Raw genomic sequence first — 20,548 nt, forward strand, 5'->3', positions numbered from 1 at the left:
TGGACAAGCTGGGGGGGGGGAAGGAATTTGAGGGTGGGAGGATCTCACGCAGGATCCTATCCTTCTTTCTTAAATGGGACCGACCCTCTTCCTCTCCTCTGAGCGACCTCCTTGGTCCAAAGTGACCAGGAGGGCCAAGGTGACCAGGAGAAAACCGCACAGTCAGGGAATAAAAGGAGTGAGACATGAGAGGACCAGGAAACACCGGTTTGAGGTCATAGAAACAGTGAGTGGGTGTCAGTGGGCAATTTTCACAATGCAGAGAGATGAGAAGTGGTGTGCCCCAAGGATCTGCCCAGGGACCGGTGCTTTTCAGCCTGTTCATAAATGACCTGGAGACAGGGTTGAATGGTAAGATGGCCAAGTTTGTGGACAACATTAAACTTTTCCAAGTGATGAAGACCAGAAGAGGGTGTGAGGAACTCTAGAAGAATCCAAACTGGGAGAATGGGCAGCAAAACGGCAGATGCGTTTCAATGTAAGTAAGTGTAAAGTAATGCACGCTGGGGTAAAAAAATCAAAACCACATATAGGCTAATGGGTTCTGAGTTGTCTGTGACAGATCAGGAGAGGAATCTTGGGGTGCTTGTGGACAGGTGGAGCAAATGGGGAAGGTGGAGCAAATACATTGCAAAAATATTCCTTCTGACCCGAAATAATAAAAGCTTTGAGAGAGCTACTCTTCTCTTGGGAACCAAACATTTACTGTTACTCAGAGGAATAAGGAACTCTCCCATGGTGCTCCGCCTGTTTGCCAATTCCCTAGAAGAATCTGGCTACCCTTGGTGGGAAGAGAGTGCTGGGCTAGAGGGACCCTCATTGTCTGACGCAGCCTAACAGCCAGTTCTTGTGCTTCTGTTTCCTAAGCATCTAATCACTGTGATCAGAGCAATAAATATAATAAGAGAAGCAAGAATGTGCCAAGGGGAGGGAGGAAGGGAGGGGGGGAGAGATTCAGGAGAAGGAGCAGTGGAAAATCTTTAGAAATGATGTCACAAAAAGCCAGGAAGGGATTGGAGTGTGGAGGCTTCATCTGAGACTATAAAATCCCAGAGAAAGAAGGGAAGATTTGAGATAAGTTTGGGGGGAATCAGCAACAGCCCAGAAGGACCAGTCACTGCTCATCTGTCACTCCGGCCAAGGTGAGTGAGGAGAGGCCAGATTTGGACAGTACACTATCTTGCTGCTTTCAGAACTATGTGCTTCCTTGGTTATTGTTTTAAAACTATAGATCATTTTGGAATCAGCAAAAATATCACCATTTGTGTGGGGGACAATGTGATTCCTGTTCACAAATGGAGTTTGTTCGCTGCATGTCTTACTGTGGTTTCCTAATGGATTAAGAACGGGCCACAGTGATCTGCACATGCCAGAAGCAGGCACCGCTAGAAGTTCTCCTTGAGTTGTCTTCTAAAAGCAAGGGAGGGGGAATTGTTAGTGTCTCTTTTTCCAGTTATCTTTCTCTTGTTTAGCTGCTTTTGAAAATAATCCCTCTGCATGTTATCTCTGGTGTAACTTGAGAGGCGGTCGAGGAGAGTCATTCAATGGGTTGCTTTGCGACTGGCAAAATAAGGGTGTTTTACTTCTCTGGGAAGAGGTTTCCAAGTATGGATTAATTTGGAATTGGGAGAATTTCGATTTGGGTTTCTTTCCAATCCCCTTTCTTTTTGTATACCTTCAGGTGGGGGTTAAAGAGTGACAAGTGGCAGTCAAGATGCTAGTTCAGATTCCTCACCTTTTTTTAAATGAAGACCAAATGCCTTGATTCAGACATCCCAGCACCCCTGGCCTGCGACTGCAGTGGCCTCTCATTTAATGTCACTGAATGAAGGCTCAGGCTGTGTGGCTGCCTGAGCTCACAGCCATGGCTTGTTACCTGGGTCTGTAGCCTCACACATCTCTCCCCACCCTCTGTTGTCTGTCGCCACCACTGGGTCAGGGTTGCTGGCCACTACAGCCCCTCTCTGCCCCTCAAGTGATATTCAGAGGTAAACTGCTGCTGGACCTGGAGATGACGTGTGGTCTTCGTGATTAACTAACCCCTTTGGAGCCAATCCAGGCAGGGGGAGCAAAACAAAGGCATACGCTTAGCTCCAAAGGGGAAGGGAAGGGGGCGCTTGCACGCCATAGTGAGACTCCCTGCAAAACCTACTGCTTTACATCCCCTCTAGCTATGCCACTGCTGATAGCACCAGCGCGTTGATGCAATGAGCTTCAAACGTGGTCTGGTCAAGATTATAATCTCTCTTCAGGTCCAGCTCCTGACATCACCCACTTAATGTGCTTCAATTAGGGGGTAAAGCACTCTTAATTCCTCCAGGCCAAACCATCTTCCCAGTAACGTGAAACATGATTATCTGAAGGCACGGCAAGGTCGAAAACACATCTGGGATATTTGGCAGATAGCAGGATCTGGACTCAGTGATAAATGACTGCGCCATCAATGTTCTCAGTTTGCGCGCTGGGGATTCATTTGTGTTTGTTGCACAACTGCCCAGGCTGCCTATTGGGTAAGTGCAGAGGACCCATTTGAGGACAGCGCAGATTCACCCTCAGTACATTTCAGGGGTCTTCTGGGGTCTGCCTGCCCCTCCCTGTTTTTGTGAAGATGCCTCTTGGAGGGGGTCTCAGGAGCACAACCCCACCTTCAGATTATCCACACATTTCATGTTGTCCAAATAGTTTGGTTGTTTAGTCAGTTATTTATTATTTTAAAAAGAGTACTATTTACAATAAAAAGCGAGAATAAAAACCAAGCATGAAACTTGACACAAGCTAAAACTACAAACTAGGAAACACTGAAATAAAGTCCTAGCCAATGGCACAAGTTCAGTAGTGCCAAAGATTGAGCCTGACGGACCCTGTTGAAAGAGGGTGACTTTGCCAGTCACCAAAAAGGGGCAGCAGAGAGCCAAGTGGGCCCCTCCAAGCAGAGGCACCAAACACCAACCCACTTGCCAGGCTGCAGGCAACACAGAAGCCCAGTGCTGGTGCTGGGAACTCTTTTCCCGAACGCTTTTCCTGCTCTCCCAGACCCCCATGGAGCTGTCCAAGGCAGCTTCTGCAAAAACTGAAATACAGGATAAAATCAGATACACAAAAGGGAAAAGCACAAGAGCAGTCGGTCCCCTGACCAGACAAAAACATCTCTACACTTGAAAAGACTGAAGAATTCAAATGCCTTTTCCTGGCATCAGCAAGATATGACCGACAGGTGCCAAACCAGAGAGGGCTTTCCAGGCCATCCTGGTGCAATGAGCAGGTCTTTCGGCTGATTTCCAGCAAGGTCCATTCAAAAGGCACAGCTGCTGACCCCCACCCCCACACACACACACACACACTGCACGCAGCACATGTTCAGTCAGTAGCGCTGCATGCTCTGGGCTGCTGGGGGATTGGGCTGTCGGTTTCCTTGAATGACTCCTGGCTCTAGGGTTGTCTGTCCATATTCTTCACTCCGGCTGCGAAAGGTTCCTCCTTCAGGTGAACAAGTCCACGATTGGGGTTCCAGACTGGGAGTTATTCTCCTGCACCTGCAAACTCATTTCAGCTCCCAGCTCTCGACTCCAAAGACCCGGAGTTCTGCTCTGTCAGCAGCAGCAACTCCTGGCAGTGAACAGGGAAACCTCAGATGCCCCTCCCTCGAAGGTCTCAGTTGGCAAAAACGGAACGGCACTTCAAAGAACCATTTGTGATCCAGGCATATCTTCCATTCAAACTAGCCTCCCAAGGCCTCTCAGCCTCTCTCTTCCCCAGGCACTGAATTCCTATCGGAGGCTGCCAGGTTGGCTTTACCTCAGAAACGGGGGGGGGCGGCTGCTTACAAGGATGAGATTTTTCCTGGCCAAGAAATTCCAGTTCTCAGAACAAAAGCAAAATGATGAGGATTTTAGCAAGAAAAACACTCCCCCTCCCCCGTCTCTCTGGCTTCTATTCCTGGAACAATGTGGAAAGTCAGCTTGACTCTGCCATTCCAACTGGATCTTCCTGAACTGCCCCTGCTGCTCTTGGCCCATCATCGTGTGGGACCATACTTCCTGGGGACGTTGGCTCTGGGCATCAGAGAAGGCACCTCCTGATCTCTCTCAGTTCTGTGCCTCCAGGAGGCACTTTCCACACTGTTTTGGAGGTTGGTTCCCTGCGGAGTGTGACAGATTGCAGGGTCCTTCAGACTGACAGGTTGTGACAGGCAACACTGGGGGAAGACGGAAGGGCCAGCTGTGCCAACCCTCTCACTCAGAGGCGAGAACCTCTCCATCACAACACTCAGGACTCCTGAAGCACCATGGGAGGCCTCCTGTTTGCTCAACAGGTGGCTGTCTGACTGACTGACCTTGCGCAGGGGAAGGAAAGGGTTACGACTGCGCATCAGGGACCCACATTGCAAGCAGAAGGTCTCAGGGCCGCTCCTGGGCAGCTTCTCTGGGGAGGCCTGGCAAAGATCCCATCCTGGAACCCTGGAGAGCAGCTGCTGGTCAGTGTGGACCAAGGGCACTGAATCATGATAGGGCACTGAACCTCGGGAAGGCCCCCCCAGCATGGAAGACAGACATTATAACCCCCCATCACAGGGTGGAGAGATTCCCATGCACCCCTAGATCCAAGTGCAACGGCTGTTTGCAGGATGAGGGCAAAGAAGCCCCCTCCCCAACCTACAAGCAGGGCTCAACTTTCTGCCTTTGTGGCTTCCTCCACTTCTAATTCTGCCTGGTGTTAGTTGGACTGCTTTCTGTATTGCAGGTCTTGCCCTGTTTATTTTGATTAGCATACAGGGGCTTATTTTTAGCTCCCGGACAGGAGTGCAGATGTTTCACCATGAAAAATGTGTGTATTTAACCTTGCCGTTTATTTTTACCTCCCCCACCAGCACTTCCATATCCAGATAATCAGGATGTGGTTTCTTGTGTAGTGACTGTCTGCAGCTTCCCACTTTGCTACCGAGCCCTGTCGAAAAATCCAGCAGGCCTCCAAGAAGGACAAAAGGGAGGGGAGGAGAAGCGGGCCGTTTTGGGTCTGTGCAAGGCGGCAGAACCCGTCAAGCTCTGAGTCTCTGGCATGCCAGGGCTTCTTCTCTCTCCTCTATAGGGGGAGACATGTTCTGTCCCAAGACTTGCACTCACCCTTCTCCTCCACAGGGGCTGGCAGAAGGCCAACTGGTCCACCAGGGGGCCACTGGCCAGTTTCAGGGGCTCTCTCTCTCGTGCCTGCTGGGTGCTGGGATACTTGCCAAGACGGCTGGGGCCTGCAGACATCAGTCTGGTCCAGCAAAGCACTAAGCAGGAGTGTAGGCTCAGGATCACTAAACCCAGATGAGTGCAGCTCACTAGTGGCTGTAAAATAAAAGGAAGAAGGAATCATTCCTCCTCTATCCATAACCTCCAGGCTTCAGAGGCAGCCTGTCCCTGAATGCCAGGTGCCAGGGAGTCTTGTCTTGTGTGCTCCCCGAGGCATCTGGTGGGCCACTGTGAGATCCAGGAAGCTGGACTTGATGGGCCTTGGGCCTGATCCGGCAGGGCTCTTCTTATGTTATGTTCTTATGCTGTCATTTACAGATGCCAGCATGTCAGCAAGTGACGATGTGTCTCCTCTTGGCCATCACCCTATTCCAGTGGCAACCTGGCATTGCTTCCCACGCAGAGCCACAGCAAGAGGTAAGTGGGGAGCCAGAATCCCATCTTGGCAACCTTCAGTCTCGAAAGACTATGGTATCACGCTCTGAAATATGAAGCCACAATTTCTGACAGTCAGAATTCCAGCATGGAGACATGTTTCAGCTGCCTGGTTTCAAAGCACCCTCAAGTGGTTAAATCTATATTTCTTGAGGCTACAATATTTAACCTTTACTTTTTTAAAGGGATAATTTCCAACTCCAGAAGCACTTCTTCCCTAAAATCTCTAAAGTTTCTCTAGCATTTTGTTCTTTTAGGACAATGTCACTGCCTGTCTGTTACATGATATTCCCAAAGGAAAACAAATCACCATTAACCATTTCCTTTCTATTGGCAAAAAAAAAAAAAAAAAAGTCTGGATATAACATTGCCCCAGAAATGATTTTAATTTCCTGTTGAGGCAACTATGAGTTCCGGCCTGCTGCCAGCATTCATTTCTCCATCCCGGCCATTCCATGCCTTTATGTTAGAAAAGTCTCCAAAAGTACTCCTGCCTTTCCTCCTTTCACATATTTATTTATTGGATTTGTATTCCGCCTTTCTCCCCGAAGGGCACCCAAGGCGGCCATCACATACAAGAGAAGTGGATGGTTGGTCCAAAGTGATCTATGTAAAGACAGGGAGAAGCTCTGAATTTTAGACCTTCCTGAATTTGACACTCAATTATCGAGAAGTTGGGGCAGCACAATCCTAACTTGCACTGGAACAGGCAGGCCAGTGGGCTTGTGCCGTATCCAGTGCAAGTTTGGGACTGACTGCAGGCCAGCCTGGGGCAAGGGGAAAATATTCCCCTTGCCCCAGGTAATACTGCAACAGCCCCAATGGGACTACTCGGATCCACGTCACCTATAGAGGTGGCACAAATCTGAGCAGCCCAGGCCTGAATGGGCCCCACTTCCCACCTGCCTGCCCAGGGCCTGCCCACCACCTTGTGCCTGCTCCCCAGCCTCCCCACACCCCACTCAGACCCCCGCACCGGCTGAGCTTGGCTGGTGCATACTTACCTGTCCCCATTGGCGCAGAGGCTAGATGTGGTCTCCAAGAGCCAGAGCGCATCACTGCGCCAGTCCAGGCAACTCCACAGAGGCACAAACATGCTTTACAGCACGTTTGTGACTCTACCAGGCCGGCGCAGTTGGGATTGTGCCCTAAGTCCCATTGAAATCAATAGATCTGTGCAGACTTGCCAGACTGCATGATGGAAGAGCACATGAAGTACAAACATGCCACAAGATTTGGCCATTGTGCACATGTGCTTGTGTGTGTTTCTGTTCACAAATCTGAATGACAGCAAATCACGTTCCCTTGTGAGCTCCTGCTTTCACATCTCTGACTAATTTCTACCATGTCCTCCCAATTTTCAAGAAACATGCAAATTTGCATTTCATTGGAGCTGCTCCACCTTGAACCACCCCATGCATGTCAGGAAAGGACCTTCTAAAGCAGGGGTGTCAAACTCGTTTCACACCAAGGGCCGAACAGCAATCATGGTGCCTGCTGAGGGCCAGAAGTGATGTCATTAGGCAGGAAATGATGTCATTAATCAGGTCATAACAAAAAATGAGCACCTTTTTCACTTAGGAACTCATTATCTGCCAATGACAAAAGAGAAATTTGATCATATTTCAAGTATTTCAATTTTCATGTGGGCTGTGCTTATAGCAGTAACACCGCAGCACTGCCTAGCAGCTGAACGCCTGAGGGCCGAATAAAAAGCTTCCGCTGGCCGCATCCGGCCCCCGGGCCTTAGGTTTGACACCCCTGTTCTAAAGAGTGATGGGGTTCTCTTCTGTTGAGAGCAGGCACCTTTGCTCTGGCCATTACAACCAGCTCTCTTTCTTGGCTTTCTGTTTCTTGGGGTTCTCATCCTTTGAGAATGAGAAACCTCTCTGAGAGCTCTTCAGTGGGACTGGTCTCTATCCATGTTTCATACTAGTGGCAGAGGGCTTGAGTGCCCAGATGTTTTTCTCCTTTTCCTTTGCAGCAGCCACTGGACTCCTCCCTAGTCCTGGGTGTGCACCCTCCTCCCCGCTCCAGTGGGGGCAAGTCATCCACTGACCTGGCCGCCAAACTGCTGCTCTTGGATGAGTTGGTCTCTCTTGAGAACGATGCCACTGAAACCAAGAAGAAGCGAAGTTTCCCGGGATTTGGCTCTCCACTTGACAGGCTCTCAGCTGGCTCTGTGGACCTGAAGGCCAACCAGAGGTGGGAGATTTGAAATGCCCACAAATTTCAAAGCATTCAGGGTCTCCTTCCTTGGTGATTGGGGCTGCTTGTGAGAGGACAGGGCACTACTGGGATGTTTGTATCTACTAGTAAGTGTTGATGCCTGACATTCTTCTCCTGCACTGTGTTGCTCTGCTTTCTTTCTGACCTCTCCATTGGAAGGAATCCAAGAGTTTCAGAGGAGTGCTGGAGACTGGATGGAGTTAGCTATCAGGCTTTATATTGCCAGAAATGTCAGGGGCAGGGGGAGACGGGACTGTCAAACTATTTTTTTCTTTTGTCTAAGCATCCTTGTGTGTGTCCTGAAATCATCTCACATCTTGCTGGGGTTGGTCCAGGCCTGCATAACTTCCACAACAGCAGGCTGTCAGGGCTTCTGCAACATGTCCCTCCCCCCACTTACCATCTGCCCAATGAAGAGTTCTGTAGAACTTGAAAGTTTGCTGTCTTTTATTTTCTTCTCTTTTGGCTGGTCCTAATAAAAAACATTACCCTGCTTTGGGCTGTAGCTTTGCATGGGCTCTCTTGGAGCCAAACCTACCTCATAAGGTCATTGTGAAGCTAAACCCTGCTCATTGGAAGCAGAATGGGGCAGAAAGCTGCTCTCATGCCCAGAAATCTGAGTATTGCTGGCATGTCCACCATATACCCTCCGCCCCACTTGGTGAAATGACAGCACCATTTCAGTCTCCCACTCTTGCCAGTGTTTTCTGCCCAGTTATTCAATAAGACCTCAGCCTGCTTCTGCCTTCCAATGCAGAATCTAGCCAATAAGTGGATGTTATTGACATGATTGCCATAGAAGGAGGCAGTGATATCCCATTACATTTCTTGCCCTCCCTTAGTGCTGCTCACACTAATTAATTGCAGAGGTCCTCTGCCCTCTCCTTAGTAGTCACAAGGCCTGAAAGATGCCCAGGCTGCCAGAAAATCCCAAGCCCACGAGCCAAAAGTGAGTGCTTGGTTTCACTGAGCAGCTGACCTGGGTTCAGACTCTGGGTGCAAGGCAAAGGGTTCCTTCTTCAAGCAGCAGTGTCACATCAGAGGAGCAGAATTAAAGCCACATGCTGATGGAGTGGCAACAGCAGGGAGACCAAAGGCCTCGGCTGGGCCAGCTGCCACCAGATCTCTCCTCTAGCCACTCTCAGATAAGATAAGACAGGCAGGCAGCACAAGGGGCCAAGGGAGATCGGTCCTTCTCCTTCCTTCTTCCCAGCCCAGCCAGCTGCCTCTGCACTGGCTCTCATGAATTTTGCAGGGGGCAAAAACATGCTCAGTGCAAAGTGTATGTCTTGCATATTAAAATATTGCATGTTCTGTAAATCAATTTGTGGACTAGGCCAAGAACTGGGATGCGTCAGTCCTGGGGAGGCGGGTTTGGGCACATGACAGAAATCGATCCTTTCAAAGACAATGGAGGCTTTGAACAAAATTAGTCTTCTCTTTCCTGGAGATGGCCACAAGAGGGCGGGCTTTCCCTACAGAAGGGGCATGAGCTATGGCGGTCAGTCACAGCTTTGTGACAGAAACTGTTGACCAGCTTTGCTGCCTTTCCAACACTGAGCATCTTTGCAGCAACTTTCAGCAACTTTGGGCGCAATCCTAACCCCTTATGTCAGTGTTTTCCAGCACTGACAAAAGGCCAATGCAGCTCTGAGGTCAGGGAACAAACATTCCCTTTCTTTGAGGAGGCCTCTGTGAGTGACACCCAACTGCAGGATGCAGCACACGTCCCATTGGCACCACTATGCCAGTGCTGGAAAGCACTGACATAAGGGGTTAGGATTGCGCCCTTTATTTCTTTCCAACACCCCATGTGTAGCTCTTCTTCTCCCCATGTGTAATGGCAAGAAATAGGGCCTTCTCAGTAGTGGCACCAGCGTTATGGAACTCCCTTCCCCTTGACTTGAGAATGGCTCCCTCTCTTGAGACTTTTCGGCGAGGCCTGAAGACCTTTGTGTTTAAACAAGCCTTCTGAATTCGTGGTCTTTTTAACATCTTTTCTATATCTTTTAGTATTTTTACAGGCCTGATTCCTCTATGATTTGCTGCGTTTTGCTCTTTTTATCTGACTTTTTATCTGACTACTGTTTTTATGGTATCTGTTAATGTGTTTTAATATGTTTTTTAAATTATGTTTTTAATCTATTTTTAAAATGTTGTAAGCCGCCCTGGGTCCCTTTCGGGGAGAAGGGCAGGATATAAATAAAGTTTATTATTATTATTATATTCTTCTTTCAGAGCCTCCAGAAAAAAAGGGAGAGATTGCAGGCCCAGCATTGCCACTAGTACAACTGGTGGTCACTTGTCACACACATTGCTCAGATTCTTGGCAACATACAGATGTATTCACAATCATATCAAGACAAAGTGGTAGCACAGTAAAGCCGCAGAACAAAACCCCCAGCTGAAGTACCCATCAGCCACCCAGTGGGGGAGGAGAAGGAGGAAGGAGGAGAGTCCTACAAGGTGGCCCAAGAGAACAGTTGCAGTCTGCACACCAAAGGACTTTCTAAGAAGCTGGGCTTTTGTGTGACACTGAGAAGTGCTTGTGTTGGAGTTCAGCAGGTCTCTCTGAGGAGGGCAGCCATGAGGTGGGAGCCAGCACCAAGAAGTCCCTGACCATTGTGGGCACCTGCCAGAGGAAAAGTGGACAGGGTTTCAGGATCAAACTGTGCCTAATATATCATGTACTGGTTGGGCTGGTTATTGGTGCACTGGCAGCTGTGCTGCTAAGCAACAGCAGCTTTGTGGGGTAGAAGTCCTCCCTTAAGCCACAGCCCTGGTCCAATGGCTCTTGACCAAAAAGACCTCTCAGTCAGCCAGGTCAAACTCTGCATTTATTGCCAGGTGTCCTTTGACTCTTGGACTGAAGTGTTCGGAGAGGAGAGTGGGGGCAGGTAGCTCTTACCAAGGCCCCCAAACATTTAGGGCTTTAACAGGTCAGAACCAGCACCATAAATGAGGCCCAGAAACAAACAGGCAGCTTCATTGGCATCCTTCAGTCTCGGGAGACTCTGGTATCGCGCTCTGAAAGGTGGTTCTGGAACAGCGTCTAGTGTGGCTGAAGAGGCCAATTTGGGAGAGACAATCCCTTCCACACTGGAATGAGCAGGGGCAGTGATGCAGTAAGAGGCCGTGAGGGAAGACAGAGGCCAGGCTGCTGATGTGTACCACTCAGACAACCTTCCCTGAGTCACTTTCCTTGATTCTTCTTGTCCTGCAGGAAAGTTGTGGAACTGCCAAAGAGGAGGTTCCGACTTCCTCTAGACCGGCTGGGAACAAATCGTCTGAGCAACTCCAGGGGCTAGTCAGCCTGGGTAAGATCGTGTCACCAGAGTCCTGCTTCACCAACTGTCTTCACGTGGCCAACCTGGAAAGTCATTCTCACCTCCGAGACAGCACTTGAGTGCAACAGGGTGGGTCTTCCTACAGGAAACCAGAGATTTCCAGACAGGAAAACTGTGGTTCAGACTGAAGACTTTTTGTCTTAATGGCAGGAAGTTCAGGGTCAGGCTCCTCTAGAGGAGAAAGAGGGTGCTGGAGACTTCAGGGTGTCTTTGGGATCATCCAACAACAGCCAGGAAAAGCAGTGATGGTCCCAGGGCAAAAAACAATATTAGCATCTACTCTGTAAATTTAAGCAGTTTGACACTGAGCCAACTGTGCTGGCATCTTTTAAAGAACTCTGGCTATGGGAGTTCAGTGAGATGCTGAGAATTGTTGTCAGAAAACTGTAGCACTTCATTAAACCGCACTTTCCAGGGCTCCTACGCTGGTCACTAGGCCAGCTAATCAGGTTTGAAACTGGTCTCAGTTTGTTATATGAATGGCAAGTATCAGATTAATACTGTGTGTATGGTGTGCATCTTTCCTCTCTGACCTCTTTAGAGCATCATTGTTATTTCTGACTAAGAAATGTCACATCCTATTAATTTGTCATGACTTTTCTTCTTACAGATTTCCTGCCTTGCAGAAGACATTTCAGTGAGCTTCACTCCCTAGTCTTTACCTAATGACTTTGTAATTAAGGATCTGATCTCATGAAAAAGTGTATGCCTCCCATGTTACTCTTGTATGAACTATACAAAGTTCAGTCCACTGGATCAGACCTTCTTTCACTGATACACTGCCCTGCATTAGTGTGTGTATGTTCCTATATCTCTTCCTAAAATAGCCTACAGTTCTTGAGCACAGAAGGAAATGTAGCCAAACCAGGACCACTCACTGACAAAAGGGAGGTACCTGGACAAAGGTACAGTAATCACTTAGAGGTCTGCAGAGTTTTAAAATTTTCCTTAAAAAGCAAAAATCAAAGGGGGCAAACATTCAAGATTATCCATGTCTGACTCATTCTGTTCTGTTATTTTAAACATTGCATTTGCTGCCTTGGGAATATAGGGTTAAAGAGAGAGACTAGATTCCAAAAAAGGCTTCACAGTGTTTAGAACAGCCATTTCTTTCCCAGTAATTTGCAAACTATTGAACTGCACAGAACACTTCTTCACCTTGCCTGATAAATGGCTTCCTGCTTGCTGGTTCTCAGCTAAGTGCCTCTGCTGAAATTAATATCCTTTCCTGCCAGCATGAACATGATCACAAGGCAGCTCTCCATAGCTGGCTTTACAACAGCTCCACCTGACTCACTCTATCCATTTTCATGTATCTGCCCCTATGTGGAAGACTGCAGAGAAGCTTCTGCATTGAATGGGAAAGGCTGCAACATTTGCAGGCTACTCATTGCACTGACTGGCCTGATCAGGTCTCTTTGATTAGATCCCTACTGGCTTAGATCAAGAGTACAGGTTGAGCCTCATTATTCGCATGGGTTCCATTCTAAGCACTCACTTGGATGGCAAAAAAACGCACTATAGCAAATCAATTTTAAAAACAAACTTATTTTGCTCCAGTGATTTAAAAACAGCCTTGCAGACCTTTGTGATGTAAGATAACAGTTATTAAGAAGACAATCCATCAATCAGTTCTCCTCCAAGCACTTCACTCAGCCCCTCCCTTCACCAATGCAAAGTGCTCAAGGGGAAGGGAGATTGATGGATTGTCAGCCAGCTGCTCTCTCTCTCTCTCTCTCTCTCTCTCTCTCTCATTAAGAAGGCTGTTGTTAAAGGACTGTTCAGTTTTTTAAACTGATTTTAGTAGTTGGCATCCTTCAGTCTTGGAAGACTATGGTATCGCGCTCTGAATAGTGGTTCTGGAACAGTGTCCTCTCCAGTGCACGAAGCCTGGGTAAAGTAGATATGGAGGATAGACTGTTACCCATGCAGCAAATCCCCCCTCTCCACATCGCTGAAATGGTCCTTAAACTGGTCCTTAAAATGGTCTCCACGTCGCTTAAATGGCTTTAAACTGATTTTAAAGGGGTGCATTTTTCCCCTTCTAGAGGAATCAGCACATTCCTTCTCATTTGCAGGCGCAATTCATGTTGAGTCAAGTCCCTGTATAAAAAAATCTGTGTATAAAAAGGCTGGACCTGTATATCTGGTCCAGTTTAAACTAATGTGACTTCCCCCAAAGAATCCTGGAAGTTGTAATTTGGTGCTGGTGCTAAGAATTCTGTTATAAATCCTTTGCAGAATTACATTCCCAGGATTTCCTGAGCAGGGAGAAGTTTGTTCCGTAGACACACTGACATGTCAGCGGCCCGACATGGAGGCTCAGGATCTGGTGGAGCAAAGTTTCACTGGTCCCACTTGTCTCCCGCCCCCCTCCTTCCCCGGCACACCTCCTCCCTGCCCTCTCTTCGCCCTCTACCCCCTCCCCCCTCCCTGGAACGCCTCCTCTCCACCTCCCCTCACGCTCCCACATCCAGAGTGGCGGAGCAGTGGCGGTCCACTGGCACTAGCCCAATGCCGGCCGGCGCTGACCTAGCACTGGCGCTGGACCAGCACTGAGGGCTGCAGACGTGCTTTACGACACGTTTGCAACAGTGCACACTAGCAGTAAGCCGGTGCACACTGTATAGGATTGGGCCCTTAGCCACTAAAGTCTCTGTCCAGCACATAACATGGCTAGATGCCACCACTTGAAGCTGGGAGTTGAACTGATGCAGTAAAGCCATGGGGTGTTTGTGATCACTGATGTGTTGTCACCTTGATTGAACCCTCCTTTTGCCCCCCCCTCCCCTTCCACTCTCAGTCTCCACCAGAATAGCTCTTTATATTGCTGTATTATATGCTTGGACATGTTCCTTATTCAAGCCTGAGCAGCGCTGCACACACTACACAGAATAAAGCCTAAATGAGGCCGCCTCCTCTCGTTCTTTCTTCCCCTTATTAATTTTTATAGCACAACATCATTACGCATCATTCTTTTGTTCGTCTTTCCAACAGTCCCATGATGGAGAGCAGCAACGCAGTCACGCAGAAGGGGCAGGGGGGCCTGTGGGGGGGCCAACTCTCCAAGACTGACCTGGAGTCACCAGGGGGACTGAAAACAACTCTGGAAATTGTAACAAGACCTCCAGGAACTTTCAGCATTTCATTGGGTTGGGGGAAAAATTCTCCAGGCTTCAGTCAGAGTTGGCAGGTCTTGGGGCAAGGGTCCTCATCGAACCCAGGGCTAAGTGGCTGTGGCTTTTATTGCTGATGGGGTTTTTTGCCAACACTCATTGATAATTTTAGTTGCCATTATGGTGTTTTGTTTTGTTTTAACTGGTGGGTTTGTCTATTTTTGCTGTCTGTTTTCTGCTGTGATTTTATATTGTTCTCTGTTTTTATTATGAATTGTTTTGTGCAGATTTTAATTTGGGAAAGCAGAACAGAAATATGCACAATAAATAAAATGACCCACTTCCTTCTCCTGCTAGCGTAGGGGCCAGAAGGTCAATCACCAGTGATGGAAGCAGACATCCAAAAGGGACAGGAGGGTGGCCAACATTCCACTCACACCCCCAAGCTGAGAATCCGAGCTGAGAGTCTACATGCTCTGTGGGAACGTCAACCACCAAACAGGGCTATTGGACCTATTGCTTCCAGCTGGACCACACACCTAAGGGGTGTACACCTACCCATGCGAGGGTAATCCGCTCCAATCTTGTCAAACACACACAACACACTGCATGGACATCTAACACAATGTTGCAGGTTTTCTAGAGAACAGCAGTGATTTTAATTTTCTTCTGAATTCTTAAAAAGTCAGTAGTGTTTGTTTATAGTGTTTATATTTTGAATTTTTTTTAACTGTACTTGAATTACATAATATGTTCTAGAATAGCATAAAAATTATTTCTCTGAAAAGGTTTAACAAAATACGTAACTATTTAGTTTTCAAAGGTAATCTGCACAGTTTATTTGCTTCCTTGTAGACTTACATGTATGCAATTTTATATTAAAATGAGCTTAGATCCATTTGGTCCATTAAATCACCTGTGTGTTTGAAGAGCACATTTGGATTGCTTTCCATTCTACTCGAGAGATAGAGTCTATAATAGATTTTTATTTATATCTCTAAGATTCTGCAGACCTTAGCTGTGAACCTGGGGCCCTGGGGGGGAAAAGTTTCCAATTGGGCCCCGCAACTCCTGCCACCACACTCCAGGCTGCCCTTCCTGCCAGTAACCATGAGGTCATGGCTACTCTTCCATGCACCCTGCAGAGTAACCATGTTTATGTGTTTACTCTACACATAAAGACTCTTCCATGCACCCTGCAGACAAAAGTGAGCCTTCTTCAGTCCCACAGCCATGAGATCTGCTGCTGACCAGGGCTTGAGGACCAGACCAGACACGCAAACAAATGCATGGAATAAAGGCACGCTTCCATTCTGAAAGGCCTCCTATTTGTAAAATGTAGGCACTTGGGGGGATTCTGGTCAAGACAAGGACTTGTGGTCAGCCCCCCATTGGCAATTAGCTCCTGAAGTGCCAGTTGCCTCAGATTGCTAACTGCTGCTTTGGAGGGGACATTTTTGGTTTGCAGGGGACAAGTGGAAATTCCCCTTCCTCCTATGCATGCCAGTCTCAGCCAGGATCACATAACACCAGAACCAGGGGACATCCACTAAAATTGAGTGTTGGGAGAGTTAGAACAGACAAGAGAAAATATTTCTTTACTCAGCATGTGGTTGGTCTGTGGAACTCCTTGCCACAGGATGTGGTGACGGCATCTGGCCTGGACGCCTTTAAAAGGGGATTGGACAAGTTTCTGGAGGAAAAATCCATTACAGGGTACAAGCCATGATGTGTATGCGCAACCTCCTGATTTTAGAAATGGGCTATGTCAGAAGGCCAGATGCAAGAGAGGGCACCAGGATGAGGTCTCCTGTTATCTGGTGTGCTCCCTGGGGCATTTGGTGGGCTGCTGTGAGATACAGGAAGCTGGACTAGATGGGCCTATGGCCTGATCCAGTGGGGCTGTTCTTATGTTCTTATCCTTGGTGGGAAGGTTGCCGGCATCACACGTTTGTGTGCTTGTCTAGCTTGCTATGCCATTAAAGGTTGTTGAAATTGAATTGATTGTCTAGCTTGGTCCTAAGATTTAAAGAGGATTGGATCAATTCAGGAAGGAGCAGAGGTCTATTGGGGCTACTAGTCATGGTAGCTAAATGGAGCCTTCAGATAGCAGTTGTGGGGGATGGGGGGTTGGCAGCACATGTGGTTTCTGGTTTCTGTTAGGTGGATGATGCTGATCTCCGTGGAGGGCCCATTTTGGTCTAATCCCGCAGGGTTCTTTCTAAAGTCATATGTTCTTCTGGAGCAGGGGTGGACAAACATTTTGGCAGGAGGGCCACATCCACTCTCTGACACTGTGTCAGGGCTGGGGGGGCAAGTTGCATGTCACATTTGGAACCTAATGGGAGTGTTTGCGGATGGGCAGGGCTTCTGCAGAGCAATCCTGTGAGAGCTCCAGGGTCAGCCTTTCCCTTGCTGATGCTGATGCTGCTCGTTGGAGACCAGGGGCTCCCAGAGGGCAGGACTGGGGGTCCCAGAGGGCAGCAAATGGTCCACAGCCCAGGGTTTGGGCAACCCTATTCTAGAGAGAATGGTTCTTTCCACAAAAACCAGGTTCCTGCACCACATGCACAAGAGTTGGGTGGGTGAAACACAGGGCTGCCACACACCTTATGTCTGCTCAAAGGTCTGGGCTGCAGATTGTTGGGAAAAGGGGGGAAGAGAAAACAAATGGGGGCTAAAAAAAACTGTGTTCTTGGGCCCTTAGCCTGTTGGGAAAAGGGGTCTATGTGTATCAATCCAGCAAAGCCATGCTGCAGAGAATCATTTTTCCAAATTCTCTCCACCAGCTAGTTTGCTGCTAACAGCAAAACAGAAGCAGAGACAATAAAAAGTCTTCAAGTAGAAATGCTCCACTTCCAGCTCACGAGCATGTACATCTTTCCTGGCTGGGCAAGGCCCAGGCTCTGGAACGGGACCCTAGAGCTCTTCCCTTCGTGTGGGTGTGTGAGAGTTCATGGCATGCTGGACTGCATGCGGCTGGTCAGAGCTCATGGAGAGAGTCTTGCATGCTGCCAGGCCAGGAGGAGCGGAAGAGGGAGGAAGGAAGCCAGGGAAGGACACCCCCCCCCACACACACACACACACACTCAGGTCAAAGAGGGTACAAGTAAAGGTCTGAGACAGGCAGCAGCTGCGTCATCAGCTGCCAGTACAAGACAGTGTGCTTTCCAGGGTCCTGCAGGCAGCCTTGTGCCCCTGACCAACCCAGGCAGTGGGTGGAGTTTGCTGCTCTGAGAAATCAGAAACCAGTGTGGCTTTGACTTGGGAACCACTGAAGGGGAACTGCTGCTGCAGCGTCCCAGCTGGTTCCCTTCCCCGACCACAACAAGCACACACAAAAAGGCCAAAGCCTGGGGTTTCCCCTCAACAGCGCCTTGTTCCGCTTCGGTGGCATCCACGGGAGGCATCTGTGTTCCTCACAGGCGGAGTCTGGGCTCCTCAGCAAACTCCAAGAACGACTGCCGGAGCAAAGGCAACTGCCAGAGCCTCTGGAACTGGCCTGCGTGCCCCATTCCAGGGCAGTGAGAATGCCGGAGAGCCCCCTCTTGTTCCCACAAAGCAGGGGTGATCTGTTTATGCATAGGGCACACAGGCTGCAAACTGGGAGATGTACAACCTCCTGATTTTAGAAATGGGCTATGCCAGATGCAAGGGAGGGCACCAGAATGAGGTCTCTTGTTATCTGGTGTGCTCCTTGGGGCATTTGGTGGGCCGCTGAGGGATACAGGAAGCTGGACTGGATGGGCCTATGGCCTGATCCAGTGGGGCTGTTCTTATGTTCTTATTGGTTGGCTTGGCCAGCCTGGGATCAGTGTGTGTGGGGGGTGGGGGTCTGAAGTGGTGGTGTTCCTCCAGGAGAGAGACCTGGGGTTCCTCATGAACAGCTCCATGAAGAGGTTGACTTTGCCTGCACTGGTGATGGAAAATTCCATTACTGGAGTTCAGGGAAATAGGGGGGACCCGGGAAACTATAGGCCGGTCAGCCTGACATCTATACCGGGTAAGATGGTGGAATGCCTCATCAAAGATAGGATCTCAAAACACATAGACGAACAGGCCTTGCTGAGGGAGAGTCAGCATGGCTTCTGTAAGGGTAAGTCTTGCCTCACGAACCTTATAGAATTCTTTGAAAAGGTCAACAGGCATGTGGATGCGGGAGAACCCGTAGACATTATATATCTGGACTTTCAGAAGGCGTTTGACACGGTCCCTCACCAAAGGCTACTGGAAAACTCCACAGTCAGGGAATTAGAGGACAGGTCCTCTCGTGGATTGAGAACTGGTTGGAGGCCAGGAAGCAGAGAGTGGGTGTCAATGGGCAATTTTCACAATGGAGAGAGGTGAAAAGCGGTGTGCCCCAAGGATCTGTCCTGGGACCGGTGCTTTTCAACCTCTTCATAAATGACCTGGAGACAGGGTTGAGCAGTGAAGTGGCTAAGTTTGCAGACGACACCAAACTTTTCCGAGTGGTAAAGACCAGAAGTGATTGTGAGGAGCTCCAGAAGGATCTCTCCAGAATGGACAGCAAAATGGCACCCTGATGGCATCCACCCAAGGGTTATTAAGGAATTGAAGAATGAAGTTGCAGATCTCTTGACTAAGGTATGCAACTTGTCCCTCAAAACGGCCACGGTGCCAGAAGATTGGAGGATAGCAAATGTCACGCCTATTTTTAAAAAGGGAAAGAGGGGGGACCCGGGAAACTATAGGCCGGTCAGCCTAACATCCATACCGGGTAAGATGTTGGAATGCCTCATCAAAGATAGAATCTCAAAACACATAGACAAACAGGCCTTGCTGAGGGAGAGTCAGCCTGGCTTCTGTAAGGGTAAGTCTTGCCCCACAAACCTTATAGAATTCTTTGAAAAGGTCAACAGGCATGTGGATGCTGGAGAACCCATAGACATTGTATATCTGGACTTTCAGAAGGCGTTCGACATGGTCCCTCACCAAAGGCTGCTGAAAAAACTCCACAGTCAGGGAATAAGAGGGCAGGTCCTCTCCTGGATTGAGACCTGGTTGAAGACCAGGAAACAGAGAGTGGGTGTCAATGGGCAATTTTCACAATGGAGAGAGGTGAACAGCGGTGTGCTCCCTGGGGCATTTGGTGGGCTGCTGTGAGATACAGGAAGCTGGACTAGATGGGCCTATGGCCTGATCCAGTGGGGCTGTTCTTATGTTCTTATGTTTTTAGAATAAGTGTGTGTGTGTGTGTGTGTGTGTGTGTGTACTGCAGAGATAAGGAACAGCAGGCAGAGGAGGGCCCATCATTCTTCATCAGGTGCCTCTTTTGCACTTTGACTCGCAAGATTGACCCCATAAGATTGGGGCAGACCCAATTTTCAAGACAAAATAGGACATTCTTCATACTTCATACATACCCACTGAACAAAATAGGACATGCTTCTTAGTAGACCTGGTTAGGATTGTGCCCTCAGTGTTGGGCCAGAAGTTCAGGATCTGGTGAAGCAGAGTTCCACTGGTCCCTCCCCCTCCTGCCCCAGTTCTTCCCCCTGCCCTGCTCTCCCTGTCCCCAAAGTCTTCATTGCTGCCTGGAGCTCTTACCTAGCTCCAGGTGTCCAGTACTGACTCGGCACAGTGTGTGTGGGTGTGCCTTCCTGCACAATTGCGACACCCATTGCCAGCACTGGAGGTCATTGCTGGTGCTGACCCAACCCAGGACTGGGCCCTTAGTCTGAGATCCAGCATGATAATGCTTATGTTCACTCTGGACATTCAGCTAAGTCTCAGTTTCAGATTGGACATTTGTTTTTCGGTTACAAATTTATATCCTGCTTTATCTTCCTGGTGGGCATTCAAAGCAGTTTACAAAAAGTCAGTAAAAACATTATAAAATATAAAAATATAAACATTAAGACTCCCTAAAAAACCTAAGAATCTCATTAAAAGCTGGGGGGGGGGGGGAGAAGGAAACCGACAGAAACACTATAAGAGGCCAAGCCCTGGCTCCTGTTCATGGGATTTCAGTCTAATACTCCTTCTAAATTGACTGTTGTTTAAGCTGTTTGATAATTTACTATGTGACTTTTGTTCTGAATGTTGAAGTTTATGAGCCACCCTGGGTATATTTTAACGCAGAAGGGTAGAGTGTAAATGGTATGAACAAAGAAACAAGAATGCAGTACCTTCAGGGCACAGAGAAGAGAGTTACATAGTTATGGGC

General features: G+C 48.6%; 1 protein-coding gene across 1 annotated transcript; it reads left to right on the forward strand.

Moving 5' to 3' along the window:
- The first annotated feature begins 1,073 nt into the window (after positions 1-1,073).
- On the forward strand, positions 1,074-15,273 carry OSTN (osteocrin). The gene is made up of 5 exons (XM_066622362.1): positions 1,074-1,142; positions 5,553-5,651; positions 7,654-7,874; positions 11,122-11,215; positions 11,856-15,273. The coding sequence occupies exons 2-4, from the start codon at positions 5,553-5,555 to the stop codon at positions 11,204-11,206; spliced, it is 405 nt and encodes a 134-aa protein (XP_066478459.1). The 5' UTR covers positions 1,074-1,142; the 3' UTR covers positions 11,207-11,215; positions 11,856-15,273.
- The last annotated feature ends 5,275 nt before the right edge of the window (positions 15,274-20,548 follow it).

The sequence above is a fragment of the Tiliqua scincoides genome, chromosome 3 (assembly GCF_035046505.1).
Source record: "Tiliqua scincoides isolate rTilSci1 chromosome 3, rTilSci1.hap2, whole genome shotgun sequence".
NCBI lineage: Eukaryota > Metazoa > Chordata > Lepidosauria > Squamata > Scincidae > Tiliqua > Tiliqua scincoides.